The sequence below is a fragment of the Crinia signifera genome, chromosome 7, assembly GCF_055691185.1.
Source record: "Crinia signifera chromosome 7, ASM5569118v1, whole genome shotgun sequence".
Lineage (NCBI taxonomy): Eukaryota > Metazoa > Chordata > Amphibia > Anura > Myobatrachidae > Crinia > Crinia signifera.
The window spans coordinates 130,723,793-130,743,888 of NC_139223.1; the positions used below are offsets into that span (position 1 = coordinate 130,723,793).

The window sequence follows — 20,096 nt, forward strand, 5'->3', positions numbered from 1 at the left end:
TTGATATAAATACTTAATACAGCTGCAATCCTCTGTACCTCTATTTTCCATCCCTTATAAAATCTCCAATCTCATGTAAATGTTTATTACTGTCCTACACAATGTACTTTCCACATCCTTCATAACACTTATTTGGAGCTGCATTATCTATAGATCTGTGATTCCTTGTCTGCATATTCTCCTCTGAACTTATATTCTAATTTATCCGGCCTTGTCTTTTAGTGAACTTCACTTAGCAACAACCTGGCCCTCTCTGACTGAAGGCATAATAGTGGACAATGATGTGTATTCGTAAGTAAATGTGATTTATTGAAAGAATTGTTTATGCTACACAGGGAACCTTATTTTTTTTTCTGTACATAGTTGCATTTATTAAGGTACATCCTATCCATTTGCAAGGAAGTAGTGACATCAATATGCACAAAACAGATGCATGTTCAGTCACCAGTAACTAGTAGCATCACACACACGCATGGTGCAGTCAGACTTCCTCTGGACTGAACCACTATTCATGATGTGTTTGCTGTATGAAGTGTGAGCCGCATTTACTTTGTTTAAGGAATTACTGCTGACACATTTAACAAAGTATCAGAAATAGATGCAATTAGAGTCAAACCGATTGGCCAAATGATAAAAAAGTCGCTAAATTATTTTTTTTCATTATAAGGTGTAACTTTTTTAGTGAGCCGAATAATACTTTTTTTTACTTTTTTTTACGTATCACATTACTGTGTAAAAAAAATCTGGTTTTACGATATTTCTTAAATTTATTTCTGTTGTTAATATTGTTTAATCTTCCTAATTCTTCTTTTACTTTTAATTTTTTATGTTTCCTTTTATTTAAAGTGATCTGGACCCTTTACAAGCTCCCCAGTGGTCTGTCAGAGTCAGAAAAGCAGACAATCCGCAGTGCATGTTGGGTAAGTAGTTAGTAAGTTTTTATTTATATACTGTAGTGCACTTTCTCCAACAGGACTCACTCAATGCACATAATACATAGGATTTAGGTAGTACTGCAATAGACAAGTCATAAAGACATAAGAGAAAACCTTGAGAGCACATTCAACAATTGTAGGATTGGTGCAAGCATTTTGGATAATAACTTCCAAGAGTTGTGTATTCCAGCTGAATGAGCTACCATGTGAGGCAGCCATTTTGGGCGCACTGCGTAGGATTACCCTATGAGGAATAGGTTACCCCTAGAAGAAATGACATGGAGGTACACATTACAGGAAAAGCACATAGTGGTGTTGAAGTACACTTTGAGAAGGGGAGCGTGATAAAAACACCTTTTGTAGGGAACAATGAAAGGGCAAAAATGTAGGAAGTCATAAAAGTCCTGGTTTTATGGGAGCAGTACAGGTGGGTGTTAGAAAGTGGACAGCACATTCAAGTCCACAGTAAAGTTCAAGGGGTATTCAATGTAGGGTCACGACTGTCGGGCTGGCCCGACAGTCGTGACCCTGTCCCGTTCTTGGCCGGCTCGACTGCCAAGCGCCGAGAAGGGGGCGTGGCCGCGAGAAGTGGGCGGAAATCGGAGAGCTGCGGCCGGGTGCTCGACAATTTCCGGTTGTTTTTGAAAGAACGTGCCCGACTGCTTGTGAAGTCGGGCACATTCTTCCGGGATCCCAGTGTAATGCTGTCGAGGAAGAACGCATTGAATAGGTAGGACGCTGCTATTTCCCCTGTCAGGAATGGTGGCGAGACATTGAATATCCCCCTAAGACTGGCTATGATGCTTTCTCCCCACAGCTCCCCGCTTACCATTGTAGAGTACACAACTATAAACTCTGCTTGTCCTCAAGAAATATACATATTGAACCTGTCACTTTTTTGTCCTCAGATATGCCACCTATTAACTGTTTTGTTTCACAATGAGACTGATTCGTTGTATTTTTTATTATATTTTTAGGTGATTTTGTTACTGAATTTTTTAGACTTTGTCGCCGTAAAGAGTCCACCGATGAGCTCCTGGGAAAATCTGCATTTGAGGAGAATGGAAAAGGTAATCATTGGTTAATGATGATATTCTTAAAAATGACAAACTTTTCTCATCTGTAGATAGGGAGATGAAATATAGATGAGATATAGGTAGATTTGAAATTGATAAAAAAACATATGAAATAGATGGAGCTATAGAGGCGCCAGTCAGGGGCTGGCTTGCAACTTTTAGCTTGAGGGGCAAATTCAAGCAAGTGACCCTGTCTTTCCACAAACATGGGAAAAATGGGCATGAACCATTCATTCAAGCATACGTTTAGAAGTCTACGTACGGTAGGATGTTTACAACATAGGATTGAATGTACACAGTTTTTCCAATATATGTAAAGCATGACAGATCGCATATTCAGTGTTGATTCTCTGTGCCAGAAAAATTATTGTAATCACCTCCTCCCCCCCTCATACACACACACACACACACACACACAAACACAAACTAAAAATTTACAGTGCGTAGCAAAAGTTGTCACCATAATGCCCACACTGTAATGCCAATTACACATTGTCACACACTGTAATGCTAATTACCCATTACACATTACACCACACACACACTGTAATGTCTATTACACATTTTGCATCACACCATAATGCCTATTATTATACCAAACGCCATAATGCTTAATACATATTAAACCACACTCCATAATGCCTATTACATATTATGCTACCTAAGTGCCGCTGACCTACATGCTTGTTGCCAGGGGTTACAGTCTCATTGCCAGTGGTTACATGCTCGTTGCCAGGGGTTTCTTGCTTGATTCCAGTGTTTACATGCTCGTTGCCATGGGGTGTTTACATGCTCGTTGCCATGGGGTAGAAATATTTTAGGACACTAGGTGTCCTAGGAGGGCACCTAGAAATGAGTTGTTTTGCTTTAAGCTGCGGTTTCGTGGGTTTGGGGGTCAAGCCCAAACAAACAGAAATACAGTGTGGAAGGGGATGTGAAACCGCGCTTTATCTAATAACATGCAATAGGTGAAAAATGAAAAAACTATTTAAATAAAATACTACATATAAAATTGGTAATGATAAGAACATTCCATATATAAAATGCTGGTACTGGTATTTTGAATATAGCAAGGATAGTCACTCAATTTTCCAATGGAGCAATGTCCTGTTTCCGTTCCTAGACACGCTTTCTATTTAGTGTCCCAATTGAATGAGGCCGATAATGTTTATAGGACTTTGTAGGAGAAATGGCATCCTCCAGCCCAGGGAGCGCCGGTTGTTGTAGGCTCAACCTGGTGTGCTGATGGTCTAATGTCCCAATTCTTACGGCTGCTGGGTTGCTCAGGAAGCTGGTCCGGTCACAATATGGGGACTGAATGAGGGAAGGTGGGTGTCATGGCTCCGCTGCACCAACGCGTTTCGCTCTTTCAAGGTGGGACACTAAATAGGAAGCATATCTAGGAACGGACACAGGACATTGCTCCATTGGAAAACTGGGTGACTATCCTTGCTCTATTCAAAATACCAGTACCAGCATTTTATATATGGAATGTTCCTATCATTACCAATTTTATATGTAGTATTTTATTAAAATAGGTTTTTTTTATTTTTCACCTGCTGCATGTTATTAGATAAAGCGCGGTTTCACATCCCCTTCCGTTGCCATGGGGTGTTTACATGCTCGTTTCCATGCGGTGTTTATATGCTCGTTGCCATGGGGTGTTTACATGCTCGTTGTAATGGGGGGGTTTACATGCTTGTTGCCATAGGAAGTTTACATGCTCGTTGGCAAGGGGGGATTAAATGCTCATTGCTATGGAGGATTACATGATCATTGCCACAGGGGATTAAATGCTGCTTGTTTGAGGATTACATGCTCCTTGTCAGGGGTTTCATGTTTGTTGCCATAGGGGAGGGGCTACATGCTCATTTCATGTTTGTTGACATAGGGGATTACATGGTCATTTTACCCTGCACAGCCTGACTGCAGTCTTTTAGGAAGAGAGGTCCAGCCAGTGTGATGCCCAACTTGTAGCTATCGAATGCAACCGCTAACAAAGCCTGGTGATGCGAGCCAAGCTTTGGCCATTGGCATGAGCGGTGCATCCGGCTTTGCTTTCTCCGGCTCCTCTATAGGTGCGCTCGTGTGACAGTGGTGACAGCACTGCGTGCAGCAATAGAGTGCCGCTCGTATCAGTGGCCAGAGCTCGACTTGCATCTCCAGGCTTTATAAGCAGCTGTATTTGCTTGCCGCCTGCTGGGCATCAGATAGTGGCCGGACCTCTTTTCCTTAAAGGCTGCATTGCAGCGTGACCGTGGTGACAGGCTGCCAGGGTGCACAACTAGTTGTGTGGCATCAAGCAGGGACAGACAAATGTCCCCCTGCCCCCAGCCCATCCGGCCACTGGCCCCAGTGCTTCAAATATTCCCCCTCTACCATGATATTAGGGTGTCCATAGAGTACCTCAATGGCATTTACACGTAGCCATTGAGGTCTTTTAAAGGATGCAGGAAGAGGAGATGATTGAATGAGTTGGGTACTGCTCGGCAGCAAATATACTTAATTATAAATTCACGGGTCAAAGCACAACCCTGGTAAAGAGCAGTTTGCTTTCACACATACCTGTGTTGAAGCATTTTTACCTTTATGTAATCATAGAATATATGTGAGATATTTCAATCCACACAGCTATAAAGTGGGGTATGTAGTGAGAGTGGAAGGATCAAAAGACATTGTGGCAGCCAACAACACCAATACCTTATAGTTCAATCGGTCGGTGTAGACCAGTAGTTCTAAAACTGTGGGTCCCGACCATCTCAGGATGGGGTCGTGACTCCTTGTTGCTGACCGTCATGCTAATGACTCCTCTGATCTCGCAACCAGTGATCCAAGAAGTCTGAAAAATCATTTAAGTTATATGTTAGCTCAAACTCCTTGGAGGCTTAGAGATCCGAGGAGTCATCAGGCAACTCTGCCCCCACTACACTGATCTGCCGCTCCTGTCCAGCCCAGCAGCAGCTGCTGCCGCCATATTATAAAATAATGAGGACTACATTTAAGACTGGAATTGACACATTTTCCAAACCTTTTGCGTGGCGTATCTTGCATGTGTTCTAAGATTGCCTGTGCCCTGCTGGAGGTGATGTCTCTGTAGAGTTCTGCAGGGGTATAGGTAACCTGGTCTGAGTTTTAGGTCAGTGGTGTGTAACTGAACTCTGATTCTTGCCACACATGCTATTATGTTATCATTAGGCTCAATACAAACTTAAAATCTTACAAATGTAATAATAACAACAACAGCAGAATCAGCCATTTCATTCACACTGGAAAGCTATTTGGGCTTACTGTAAATCATTTGTGTAAATTAGCAGTTAAATGTTTTATTCATTTCAGCTCATTTTATTTTGGACAATGAATAGAGGATTACATGTAGCTTATTAAAACTATTACGCAAAGCTGCCTCTGTGAAGATAAAAGTGTTTACAGATCGCTCAGACAGACACAGCAACATATGAAAACTTTGTACAAGGTTTATTTTGAAAACAGAATTGAATACAGCATGGTACATTTAAATGTTCAATATATGCAGGAAGGAGTCCCATAAAATGCAGGGCTAGACACAGACTGCCTATGCATCACTAATCCCCCTTTCACAACGGCCACCCGGCAATTACCCGGCATTTCTTGAGTCCTGGGTGATTTTGTCAGGTGCAGCCTGACCCTAATTCACACCACCCACAAATTACCGGGTTAAAGTTTTTCAACCCGGGAATTTGCTGAAAAACCTGGGTTTTTCTTTGGTGTGAAAGGGTGAGCACGGGTCTTTAAATCCCGGCTCACCGACCCTGGTCAAGAGCAGGGTCAGGTTTTTCAGCAAATTCCTGGGTTGAAAAGCTTAATAACCCGGTAATTTGCTTTTGGTGTGAAAGGGGTATAAGAAGTCCACATATTGTTGTAAATGTCATTTAAGCAATACTGGGTCCGAGATAAATAACCTGGCGAAGTGTCCCAAATAATCCAATATAATGTATTCCACAGCAGATCTCTGGCAGAGCATTACCTCTTATGGCCTGGGTACACACTAAAACGACTGGCAGTCATGCCGATACACGGGGCGATTTCCCTTCACCCTGGTACATTGCACAGTGCCGGTACATACTAGATGATACAATGTACAGTGGAAAAATCTATCCTTTATTGCAAAGTCAGTTTAACAGTATCATATGTCATCCAGGGGAGCAGGCAATGCTGCGTACATATTAGACTATCTCGACTATTTCTCGTTCCAATATTACAAATCATCAAGATATTGTTTTAATGTGTACCCAGCCTTAGCCAAGGATAAGTGATTCTCCTTGGAGCACTGCAATGGTCCTTTGCATACCTCCAGAATAGCCCCAGGCATAGGAATTCAATACACATTTCCTAATCAAGGTGAATCAATCAAACACAGAGAGGCACCCTGCCTGGCCTGATCTGGAACAGAGGAGGGGAGACCACCTACAGTAGCTCGATCTCTTGTGGTTCAAGTAAACAAAGAGCGCTTCTGTTACACAATAGTCTGGTCTACCTGACCTAATAATCTAATATGGGTGCATAGCTTTGTTCCTTTGGTATAAGTAAATAATAGAAAACGGAAGGTGCACACACACACGGTGCAATTTTGGCTTATCATTTTTACTATATAGTCAAAATCGTTAGAAAAGTTAGCAATATCCCCCGTGAGGTCGGTATCGCTAGTAAAGCAAAGCTATGCAATTTTGTCCATATAGCATATATGTCCATAAGGCCAAATTGCACATAGTCAAAATAGGCTGCCTTCCCTTCAAGGAGATATCGCATAGTCATACTGTATATCACTCTGTGTGTGCCCCTTTAAGGTGCATAAGTAGTACGAACTTTTCTTCCATAAAGTCAAAATTGGAAACACAAACTGCACAGTGTATACACATCTTAAGGCCAACAGGAGTATGTCACCTACAGTGTAACAGATAACATTGCTGCGCATATTACCAGTATTACCAGACATTCCGGGCTACTTAGCGTATCACGGAAATCAGCCGCATCTGCACTTGCAGCTAAATCAGTGTAACCGATTCTTAGCACGGAACTTCCGGGAGCATGTCGTTGGAATTGTGACCTATCCAGAAATAAACATACAGTATGCAAAGATCAGACAGATGTTTTGCACCCAGGATAGGACTAGTGATAATGTAAAGGACTACACTGTACTCATAGTCATGTGAGCTCTCACAAGTGCAGTCACATAGATCTGTCCAAATCTGAATACAAGGGGAGAACCTCAGATATTCTTATGCATTCAATAAGGCCACTTTGCACTTTGAATCAGGCCCATAGTGTCTGCATTTAAAAAAAATATCCAAAATCATCTTATTACAATTACATACATGGCTTTTCTCAGATGATATCCTCTCCTATCCAGAGCTGTTAAACCTTGCAATATTGGGCCTGATTCAGACTTGGACAAAGTGATGTTGGTGCTGCATCTTCGGTAGCAGCGGATCTGAGAAGTTATCGAATACAGCAGTCTTTTTTTAAATGAGACGCCCACAGCTGGTTCTCAGATCCGCTACATGCATTGGATCACCATAGGCAACATTGTGCCTGCCATCGGTCACCTGAGCAAACTTATGGCCCAACAACTCTACTGCTGAGCCCAGTGATTCTGCGGTGGAAGACTCAGCCATTGGTTGCCGCACACCTGAAAACAAGGCTGACATGCCCCCATTTCTTTAGACTGTCACCCTCGCTGCCCCCAAATTGCTGCAGACTGTCAGTCATCCATGTCTGCAGCCACATTGGTGACCCACGGCCAGTGCAGCTCATGCTCCGATCTGAAAACAATAGTTAATTGCGACCGTATTGAATTAGCATCCACCTTTGAGTCTGATTGGCACTTTCCGGCCAGCTATAAGGATATTTCTGAAAGCCATATGCCATGAAATAGCTCTTTATATCTGGGTGAAGGGACACCGTGCAGTGGTTCCAGCCTCTAATACCAGACACCATGCAGGCTTTATAGCTCCACGATGGAGTCTGGAGCCTTTAAATATGAACTGCAGCTATTACCTTTGTGAGTAGGAAAATGAAACACAAAACTAATATTGTGCCCACACACATGGCGAGATGTGTGCTAGGTGCGATATCAGCCTGTACAATGTGTGCTATGCGAATTGGACTACACACACTGTGGGATTAGTGTAGTCAAAGTACATCAGATTTTGACTACACTAACATAGTATGTAGTACAATAGATGTGACGTAGTACAAAAATACCGGCATGCACATACTGCAGGGAAAATAAACATGGCGCGATTTGAACTAGACGTGATGCAATTTGAACTAAAAAGATCAAATTGCATGCGATAGTCGCACTGTGTGTGGGCACCAATAGAAGATAAATATAGGTCGAGAAGTATGGGACATATTTTGGTTATGCTCCCCCATCTGACCTCCTCAATCAGAGGTCCTTGGATAATATTTCACTTGTTCTTAGACAAAAGGGTAAGGGTGGTGTGAGTTTTAAGTCACCCTTCATATTTTCTCATTCCTGCCTTTGTGTCTTTTGTTGCACAACGGTTTACTTTTTTTTTTTTTTTAATGGTCTCCTCCCTTTCCTATTAGTGCTCCGTGTTTAACATCCAGAGGATTGTATGCAAATAATACTGGTTTATCAGGCATTATAGAAGTTTGAAAAGGATAATGGTTCTCGCTGTTGCAGATTTTTGATAAGGAATGAAGGGTAATTGCAAAAGTCACGTAGTCAAACTCATTCTTTTTTGATGTTTTAAAGATACCACTTTGGTTTTTTATATGGGATGATGGGTTCATTTAAAAACCCCAGGAGAACAAAAGATATTTTCTGGGGTGACCTATTCTCTCAGAATAATGCAATGAGCCCATGTCAAAGGGCATGGTATAAAAGCAGAGTTAATTAGTTAATTTGCATATTTTTACCCATAGTGCAGTTCCATCTAATATGATAATAAAAGAATCTCTGGGTTTTTTTTATTAGCAAGATGTAAGGATTTGCAGTGAGGCAGAATGAACTGGTTGCTAAGCAGCATCTTGCAGATCTCTCTAAATTAATACTTCTATGCAGTCAGCCTCTGCGTTCAGTGTCCTTTGTATTTTTTTTTTTTTTATAGACGCAGCTGATATCAGCCAGGCTCTATCCAAGCTCACCGAGCCCGCGCCGGTGCCCATACACAAATTGTCCGTCACTGGCATGGTCAGTAGCGCCAGGAAGAAGATCCGCAAGCACAGAGGGGCAGACGAGTCCCCATTAAACAACGACGTACTGAACGCTATTCTCTTTGTAGGTTCCAAACTGAACTTTTCTCCATCTTTATTATTTTTTTTCGTGTATATTCTCAACATGACCTTAATTTAACAAATTCTTCCTAGCAGCTAATACATGTGTTAATTAAGAGGTGCTGTAGTGTTGCTTGAGTGTGAATTAATCATATCTGTTGTTTACCTTGTTAACGGTTCAGCCCCCTGAATATATCGTGTGTGTGTTATGGCGTTAGAAACGTTTCTCTCTGCTCCTGAAATCTGACAAGTGCGTAATCGGGTTATTTTTACATTTGCATATCTGCCAACATTTTCATTTATAACTAACAGTGCTAATTATGGAAAATAAAGGCGCACCTACATATATTTTTTTTAGCCAATGATCCTATCTCAAATCCCCTAACACCTATTACTTCTCACTGCTTGTTCGGGGTGAGATCAGCTGGACATTGCTTTTATGTCAAAAGAAAGATCGGTATCAATAGACTATAAAGACAAAAAAACCTTGAAGGGATCATTTTGGAGTTTACTATACTAAAGCTTTTCCCGTAGCACTCTTGACCCATAAACAAGGGTGTCCTTGGGGGGCAGTTGCCCGCCTGTTCACCTTGCCAGCATTTTCCTTGAGCTTAGCAACTAAAGGTTTTGTTTGCCAATAACATATCGCAGGTTCATTGCAGTATGTAACATAATATAATGTGTGTGCCAATGCTCACAGTTTGCATTTCTGCAACAAAATACCCTTCGCTGTTGACAAACAGAAGTAGCATCCAGACCTAAAATTCAGTGCAAACTGGTTTAACAGTGACTTTATTAGTTTTTATTATTTCCTCTGCCATCGTTTGTTTATGTAATAGACGAGTGATATAAATATAATGTTTGCACTATGTAAATAATATTTGTACAAAAAGCGAACAGTAATAGCGGACTAGTTCTGGTGTCATCACGTCTGCCCTCATTGAGATTGTATAAAAGCATTCTGCCCTTCTAATGTTAGAACTCATTAATGACTTTAACTATCAAATTATGCCATATATAAGCCTTAAGGTAGTTTAGGTCACATGTCTCAACAAAACTTAATATCACCCATGTACTTTGAATAAGTGGTCAACTATGATTTGCATTCAAGAAAGCATTCAAAGTTATAACCTTCTCCTCCTCTGTCTCCAACTGATAAGTGTCCATTTTAGATAACAGAGGGGTAGATTTATGAAGCAGTGATAAGGGAGGAGAAATGATACAGTGCCTGGTAATTTATCACTGGACAATCCACTCCTATTTAAACCCAGCCTGTAACTTAACAGTCAGGAGCTGATTGGCCGGTGATAAAGTACCAGGCACTTTATCACTTTTCCTCCCTTTTCACTGCTTCATAAATCTACCCCTCACTCCTTAATCAATCTCCTTTTTACGTAATAGCACCTTTCTGTTCTGTATCCGGTGCTGTGACACCATGTGGCCATCAAGAGGACCACAGATCACATTGCTCTTTTGAAGAGTTATGGGCCGTTTGTAGTGTGTACACGAGTCGGTACAATCCAGCAAATGGAGTCAGTGAACTTGGCTTTGTTACGGTCAGAAGAAATAATCTTTTAAAACCCCCCAATTTTTGACCCTGTAGGGATCATAAAGTGGTGGGCGTAGATGCAGTATGTTGTGGTATTCACTCCTAATTCACTTGTTCTCAGGATAATTTGGAGACCACGCAGTTCTATCAAGGTAGTACATTGCATTACTAAATTTGTATGGAATTCAGAACTTGCCGGTCACTTTAGCAACCATAAAAGCAGCAAAACTCCATAATTGGAGTAGTTTTATAACTGTATGTGATGTAATAATAAGAGGATCTCATATCTCATCTATACATTCATCTACAATATGCTTGATAATAATTGCTTTTGATTTGCCTGCAGTTCCTGTTTCCAGATGCCAAGTCCTTGGATGGAGCAGAGACCAGGACCAGTGGATCTATCGGAGATATTGCAGCCCAGGCTGAGAGTGAGGATTATGTAAGTCTAGTTGTAGGCACAATGACGTGCCATTGCATTTTCATTGGCAATAGTCAACTGGTAGCCTCTTACTTGCAGCCACCCACTCATTGCTGCTTGGTTGTCATACATGTTTGTTATAGCTGTTAACTCTTGTTCACAAGCCTGTGATGTCTTATTACAGATGGTTGTCTCTTTCTTTGATTAAATGTAAAGATTCACCTTCTCACTGAGAGTATGGGTAATGTATGTCCCCTTTGAAGGTTAGAGGATCATGCAATGTGATCCCCTGCATAAGGATGATTATTGCTACTCTTTTTTTCTTCAATAATGGTGACCAGCTATTATGTAAAAAGAAAGATGATTTGTAAACATTCTAGAACCTGGAAGCGATTGTTGTGGAATTCCTATTGTGTGTCACTACGGACCTTTAATGATGACCGGATTATTTATTTATTTATTTACAGTTTCTTATATAGCGCAGCATATTCCATTGCGCTTTGCAATTGGAAACAACAGTGACTAAACAAACTGAGTAGATACAAACCGACATGGAGGTAGGAGGACCCTGCTCGCAAGTTTACAATCTATAAATGATGAACGAGACACATAATCCACATATACCTTGAAACTTTGGACATTTAAGGGGGTATTCAATCTCCCACCGCTATTTCCGATAAGGGAAATGGCGTCAGGCCCCTATTCAATGCTGTCTTTCCCGACAGCATTGAACAGGGATCTCGGCAGAAGGGCCCGTTCTGCCGAGAATGCAGTGGATTGTCAACCTCCCAGCCGCAGCTGGAAGATCCATGACGTATCTTGTGGCCAAGCCCCCTGTTTCGTCATTCAGCAGGCAGGACATTGAATCCCGCCTGCCGATTCTTCGTTTAGCCGGCCAAGAACGGGACCGGGTTACAGCTGTCGGGCCTAGTCACACTTGCATTTGCAGTGGCATAGAAAACAAAATGGCCTTCGCCCCACAAAAAATAAAGTCCCTTCTCTTATTCTTCATCCAGTCCATATATCTCCCTTATTTTTGTCACCTGGAAAGATGGGAGGCATTCTCACTTGAAAGAGTAGAGTTGAGTCCCCTCTTTCAAACTAGGTATAATGGAAGTTATTGCATGCTGATCACCTGTGATCAAATAATGGTCTGTCACCTTCATAAGAACACCTGCATACATGACTGCATCCATACTTCAAAGAGTCATATTCTCTGGCTCGCCTGACAGTATTACCCTGCCCTATGGAAAATGGTAATTTCTTATTCCTCCGCTAGGGGCACAGGGATAACACTGAGTATAGCCAGAAAAGGAGAAAGTCTGGGAACCAAATAGGGCTTCTTCTCGACTATACCCAGCCCCCAGCAACAGATTGCTTATGGATAAGGGCACAGTTTTGGTGGCCCCTCATGGAGTTGTTTTATCCTTTTCTGTTCCTTTTCTGTTCTTTTTCTTTTCATTTAAATGAGCAGTGAAAGGAGTCCTATAGGACCTTTTCACTTTTGCTCCAACAACTCTCAGAGCTGGTAGCCACAGTACTGGTAACTCCTCTGCACACAGGGGATTTCTACTGGAGTTGCGGCCAGAGGCACAAAGGGGACAGGTCAGAGCAACCCCCTGCTTGCAGGGAACTGCACAAGTGCGGCTTCCATTTGCAGTGTAGAAGACCACGGATTGTGCAGGTAGGCTCCAGTCTTCTCCGCACCACCCACTAGGTCACCAGGACAACTTCTGGCAAAAGATAACTGCTATTTTACGGTGATGCCTATTTACCCTGAGTTCCAGGCAAGTCAGGGGGAAACCGACTCAGCATGTCAGCCATTTCCCACCTCTTGTCTCACTCTCTCTCTGCAGACAGCCTTCCACAGGGCCATATCTTCTCTCTATCCTCTCCTGCAGAGAAGTGTTGGGCAGCCATTTTACATGCTTGCATTAGCACATCTCCAGAGAGTATTTGGGCTCCTGTCTCCCTGTACACATCACTGTAGCTGGTTAGGTTATGCATTTGGTTACTTCTGCCTCCGTGCTGGCTTTTTTGTTGAGCGCTATGAGCTAATTTGCGTGCTTTTATGCAGTATATGTCATTAACTGACATAACCTTGCAGTTAGATCTCTATCCATCTAATCTAGCTACTATATATATATATATATATATAGATAGATAGATAGATAGATAGATATCTCCCTCTCGACATACAGTAGGTCAACTTGGGAAAACGTACAACACAAGCATTATGTTGGCATGGAAATGATTTACATCAATTGTTCATGTTGCTTTGGGGTGTCTATGTCAACATCTGTCAACATGGACCCCAACTGGTGTAACCTCACATGCTCGCTTCACTCGACCTGCTTCCTTTCAGTTCTCCATGTGGAATGTAAAGTATGAAAAGTTCCAAGAAAGAAAAAAAATAGTGAAAAAAAAAAATGTTGACCCTTTTCATGTGTTGACCATTGCCACATTAATATATCGCTGTCAACCTATTGACTGTTGACCAAGACACTGTCAACCTATCAACCAGAACCAATTTCTCTGTAGACTTGAAGTCCTGAAGTAACCAGCCCACCAGACAACCTTCGGCCATGGCAGTTGATAAGTCAGCTGCATAATGTGGCAGACCTCCTCAGAGTGGGTAGCCCAGCGTGGTAGGCCGTCTTCTGCCTTTTACCAGTGTTTGCAAGGGGACCATGACAGAAGCTTGGGTCAGAAGCTTAGGGTGAGATTTAATAGGATAAGAGATTCAGAAAGTGAGATATTTTTTAAGAAATCTCCAGGTTTTTTAAAGCGGCAATCATTTACACTTCAAAATCAAACTGGTTGCCACTTTTAAAAAAAACCTGGAGATTTCTCACCAAATCTCTCACTTTCTGAATCTCTCATCCTATTAAATCTCACCCTTAGTCTCAAAGACATGTTCTGACATTTTTCTAGTGTGTCCTCTAGCACAGTTCTTTTCCACCGGTTTTCCAGTAGATCAAGGAAAAGCACAAGCTCTCAAGAAGTGCCTTCGGGCATCAAATTTCATTTTCCTAGTACTCTTGTCTCTAAGAAGTACAGGTTTCTATGCCACTTCTTCCCTTGGGCTCATTTCAGCCCATCCTTAACCTGCAGGTGCATAACTAATATCTTCAAATCCCCAGAATCGGCATGGAGTTTCTTTGCTCCTTTATCCTTGCCATGGAACTGGGTGATTTTATGTCATTACGGAATATGTGCGTCAGCCACCAGCGCTTCCCCAGTTTTGTGGTGTGGTTCGTGATTGAACCACACCACAAAACTGGGGAAGTGCTGATGGCTGACGCACATATTCCATAATGACATAAAATCACTGGTTGTGATTAACCAGTTTCAGTCATCATTATTTGGAATGTCCACAGTGCCTCAGTTTTCATGGCAGCACACCCTTGTCAAGTGGCATCTGCATCTTACCTTATCTGGACAACTTTCGGCTCCTGGCCGCGTGTCTGTATTTCCTGAGGGACCACATTGATTTGGTGGTGGATGATCTACAATCACATGGGTAAAGGATCAATTGGCACAAATCTAATGTTAATGCAGTCTCAAAAGAAGTAGCACTTAGGAGCTCTGTTGGATTCCAGAGTTCAAAAGGTTTTCCTTTTGGCAGGCAAGATTCAGGCCCTGCAGTCAAAGGTCTGCACAATTCTTATCATCGTTGGATGTCACTCCTGTATTCAGATCCAATTTAACATAGTAGAGTGTGCCTAGTTTCACTCCTATCTTCTTCAAATGGAAATTCTGGCATGGTAGAATACATCCCACCTGTACCTTAAGGCCAAGGCTCTCCTTCATTTGCAGAAGGTTTGTCACTCCCTCTTGCACTGGCTCCACTGGTCAAACCTTGAAAAGGGCTTCACTTTTTGTTTCTAGGACTGGATCCTGCTAACCTAGTTTCCAGTAGTCGGGAGCAGTGTTGTGTTAGCAACTTTTCCAGAGACGGTGGATAGTTCAGTAGAGCCGACTATCCATTAGTGTTCTATAGTTTTGGGTGGCAATCTCAGTCAGGGCACCATGCAGATGGTCAGCAACATCCTTTCAGCTCTGTTAGCAGTCTTCATTCCCAGCGTACAAAATTGGGAACCTGACTTCCTAAGTCATCTGGATGTAAATTTGGGTAAGTGGGCTCTAAATCCAGATGCCTTCCACTTACTGGTCTGTTGTTGGGACCTATCGGACAACCACCAGCTGAAGAGGGTAACCTGCTCATCTATGTATTTCCTCCAATCTCGATCCAGCGGGTACTCCACGAGCTCAATTTGGGGAGTGACGAAATTTAACATTTTTAGGTAGGTAGTCATGATTAATACTTAGAAGCAGAAAAAAAGTACACGCTTAGTAGTAAAATGTTATTATGTCTATGCATGACTCAGAATGGACATAGGAACTGAGGTTTAAAACTGTTCTCCTAATTATTTTTACAATATGATTGTTATACTATACACCTATAAGACCCTAATCTTATGATTGACACACAAACAATAAACTGAATGTTCACCAAAGTATACCTAAAATACATTTTGATAAGAGACTCATACGAGTCAGACTTTTATATACGAATGTGATACAAATTACTCAAAACTCTCGTATCCATTAAAATTAATATATATTCCTGATTAACTGTTAAGATTTATATAACATATCATCTGGTGATGATTGCAATCATAATTTCAGGTATTAAATATGTGGACATTAGCTGTTTTTGCATCCACTTCAACAACTTCCGTATATGTTCAATGTTTACACACCAGGGAAATCGACACACAATAAATATATCAATTTTCAATTATAACACTATGTACTATGATTTTTTAGTAGCATAAATATACTAAATTGTTTATGGCATTGTGAAATGTAATTTTATTGTGTCCTACATTTCACAGAATGGCCCTAACCTAATCCATTTTAAGTTTCTTACTATTAGTTAATAAAAAGATCTTAGTTTTCTGTCAAATTTGATATTATAATGTGTATTATGTGTTGACCAAACTTTAAGGACATTTACCTCCCCCCCCCCCCCCCCCCCCTCTTCTAAAATACTAAAAAAAAATTTTTATTGATCTCGTTATTCTTCTAACTAGCCTAAACTGTCAAAAAATCTCTGATAATCCATGGGTACAAATATAAAAAGCAGCTTCTAAGCATGTAGTATCCAATCCTCTGTTAGAGATGCTAAATCTGAAATACAAGATGTTTTATATAAAAGAACTGCCAACATAAATGTTTATCGGATTTGGAATTATGAGATTAAGGGATTTTTGTATTTATGTTGATTCCTTTTCTCTGACTCTATGGGGGACACCGAAACACCGTGGTGTAGAAAGTGGTTTGAGATGATTGGGTACTTTTAGAATTACTGCTGAAACTCAGGCTCCTTAGAGTGTATACCCTGTTTGACTATTCCTGACCTTAGTTTTATTAGTCTCAAATGACAGAAATGGATTGTACATATATATGGAAGAGGAGAAAATTGTAAGTGTTCAAACAAGAACTATAATAAAGTAGGAAAGTGCGGAAAAACATGAAACAGAATAGTAGAAATAAAGGGTATCCAGTATGGTGCAAAATTTTGACTTAATGATAAGAACAACTCATGTCTCTTGTGTGGCACTGAGGATGTTGCAAATTGTCCCAACAAGTGTGACTACACCTCTACAGTGAACAGCACCTGGCATCCAAAATTGTTAAAGCTTTGGAAACTGGCCAGTCTGTACACCGAAGCCCAGGTGGCTGCATCTACGTGATGCAACAAATGACATAGTAGAAAGGGTAATTACAGTCTCATAACAGGCTGCCTGCCTAATGGTAAACCTGGCAGATTAATGGTGTAATCCAACTTCTGTATATTTTTAGGCCACCATCTTTTATTTCATGGGGGAGGGGATCGTAGAGGGCTAAGAGATATGTCCAATACACCACTTTAATCCTCCCAATGTGAATACCATGAGATTGTATCCTGTCCAAAGGAAACTATCTTCATTTGATTTTCATTTAATGTCATGAAATGTTGTGGTTCAAATTAAATCTGGAGACTACATTGAGTTGGAAAGATGGCATAGTCCTCATGGAAAACAAGGAAATGAGATCTGCAGGACAGGGCATCAGTTCAAAACCCCTTCCCCAGTTACATTATCAAAGGGAAAGGTTGTTTTCCAGGTTAAAAACTTATGGTCATGAAGCAAGTGTGGATATTACTGAAGATTGTGGTTGCAAAAGACCATGGGTGGGGTGTACAGTGGCTGGACATGTAGCACTCCTGGGAGAATGTCTTAAACACAACCCCCATCCCAACCAACCCACCCTCATGGTGGGGACTTTTAATGAATTAAAGTTTTAATACCTTAATAATCATTGCAGATACTCTCCGGTCCAGTGAGTCCATGAAAGGGCCAGGGCGGGCCAGTGTGGCTGGCATCTCCTCTCCCTCCAGGCAGCAGCATACAGCAATCAGCAAGGCTTGTGCCTGCTGCTGCGCTGCTCCTCGTTTGTCATGTGCAGTGGGGACTTCCTGTGTGGAGGCTCCGACCCCGAGACCCGGTGGCCGGCTTGTTAGTTCCTGCAGCATATGACTGCACAGTGCGCAGTCACAATGTGCTGCGGCCCGCAATTAACTCAGAGCTGGGTGGGCTCACGGCCGGGCCTGGCTGCAGCAGCCTGCATAAATAACCGGCTCAGCCAGCTGCTGGACGGCGGCTCAGCAGTGAGGCAGCCGCAATGTACATGTAAAGTGAATTGCGGGGGTGATGCTTGCTGGGGATAGAGAGGCCCGGCCCCCCTACCCTCTGTCAGAGCGGCAGGGCCAAGGACTCAAGTACCCCCAGACCCCTCTGTCAGTGGCCCTGCCTGTAACACTGTTACAGGAGTTAACAGGTAAATAGGAGGTATAGTCCTATGGATCCTTAAATGCCAAATTGACCTGCATGTTCAGTAGATATCAATCATCGTTAACAATATTGAGTGTCCACACTAGCCGATATTGTGAGCAATATCGCTCAGAAGCCTCTTTGTGAGCAATATTGTAGATGGGGCTTTAAAGTTAGTTTATTGAAACACTGTTTCATTCCTCCTGAAAAGTGATTTACAGTAATTAAAAGCTATTATCTCATGTATACCTGCATGCCTTTACCATTATGTAGAACAGTGATGGCTAACCTTGACACTCCAGCTGTTGTTGAACTACACATCCCAGCATGCCCTGCATCAGTTTTAGCGTGGCCAGATAGTAAAACTGTAGCAGGGCATGCTGGAATGTGTAGTTCAACAACAGCTGAAGTGTCAAGGTTAGCCATCACTGATCTGGACAGATGTGTTGGTATCCCTTAGAAAAGATCATAAACAATTGGATTCTAGTGATATTTAAAACGAACTGATTTCATGGATTAGCATCACACGTTTCAATTTTCGAATTGGTCATTCAGCCTATTTTGAGGGAGAGAAGTAGTCACTTTGCTGTTCGGTATAACCGTGTGCACCACTGAGCATGCACCTGAGAAAGCAAAGGAAAGAGTTGTCTGAGGAGGTCAGACAGAAAATTATAAACAAAGATGAGAAAGGTAAAGGTTAGAAAACCACCCCCAAGCAGATTGATGCTCCTGTGACTACGGTTACAGATTATTATTATTAATAAGAAGTTTAAAGTTCATGAGACTGTAGCCAACCTCGCAGCTGCAAGAGGAAATTCTACCCCATATTAAACAGAGATTATGGTTAACAAAAAGCCAAGGAAAACTTCCAAAGAGAAACAAGCTGTGTGCCAAGGTTAATGTATGTCAGTGTCTGATTGTACCATCAGACAGACACTTTTTGAGTGACATTGGGCTCCATGGAAGATGACCCAGGAGGACTCATATTGACACAATGCTTCTGGGAGAATATCCTTTGGACAGATGAGTCAAAACTGGAACCTTTTGGTAAATTACATAAGCTCTGTTTTTACAGATGGCGAATAAAAGGAAACTGTAATAAAAGAACAGCATACCTACTGTGAAATATGGAGGAGGCTTTCAAGGCATGTAGGGCTTTCTGCAAAGACAGTTCTGCTTAGTCGTAGGTCCTTGGTCCTCCAACACGATAATGGCCCAAAAAACACAGAGCTAAAAGCACCAAGGAATGGATAAAAACAGAATTTTGTACTGTTTGAAAGTGGCCTTCTAGGAGTCCTGATCTGAAATCTGTTGAACATCTATGCAAGGAGCTGAAACATGCAGTCTGCAAAAGTCACCCATCAAACCTGAGGCAGCTAGAGAAGGTTGCTTAGGAAGATGGGGCCAAACTACCTGTTGACCAGTACAGAGGTCTTAATGAGAGCTGCACTGTCTCAATGAGATATCCAATGAGATTGTGCAACAGAATATTAGGTTAAGGCATACTTGCCTACTTTTGAAAAATAGTTTCAGGGAGATTATAATTGGTAGTAGACTTTTGCACAGCGCCACATAGAGGGGGCATGTCATGCTCCACCCAAAGGGCGTGTCTAGTTCCATATAGGGAGAGATTGTGAAAAAGAGATTGTGATTGTGGCACCTAGAAGCGTGGGTGTGTACTGCTACATCTGAGAGGAATCTTTTAAAATGACTTAGATCTAAATGTAGAGAAACCCCAAAGCAGTTTGGAAGAGATACTATACTTGCTAAAGAAAAGTCACTGATACATATCAGGTATTGTTCATCTATTGTGTTTTACACATGGTTCCATATAAATGGCCACAAGATATGCATGTAGCCATAGGGATCATTGTGTTTTATCACCAATGCTGAGAAATGGTGCTGATGATTCAATGTATCTATTGCTCATTCCTTTATTTCCCAAAAATGGACCAT

At 41.7% G+C, this 20,096-nt stretch overlaps 1 protein-coding gene across 2 annotated transcripts in view; it reads left to right on the forward strand.

Moving 5' to 3' along the window:
* The window catches only part of RAB3GAP1 (RAB3 GTPase activating protein catalytic subunit 1), a 137,370-nt gene that overhangs the window by 41,429 nt on the left and 75,845 nt on the right, over positions 1-20,096 (forward strand). For both annotated transcript variants that reach the window (XM_083153822.1, XM_083153823.1), the window contains exons 10-14: positions 223-291; positions 847-920; positions 1,913-2,005; positions 9,124-9,293; positions 11,185-11,280. In XM_083153822.1, coding sequence (XP_083009948.1) covers positions 223-291; positions 847-920; positions 1,913-2,005; positions 9,124-9,293; positions 11,185-11,280 — 502 coding nt within the window. The remainder of the gene's footprint in view (positions 1-222; positions 292-846; positions 921-1,912; positions 2,006-9,123; positions 9,294-11,184; positions 11,281-20,096) is intronic.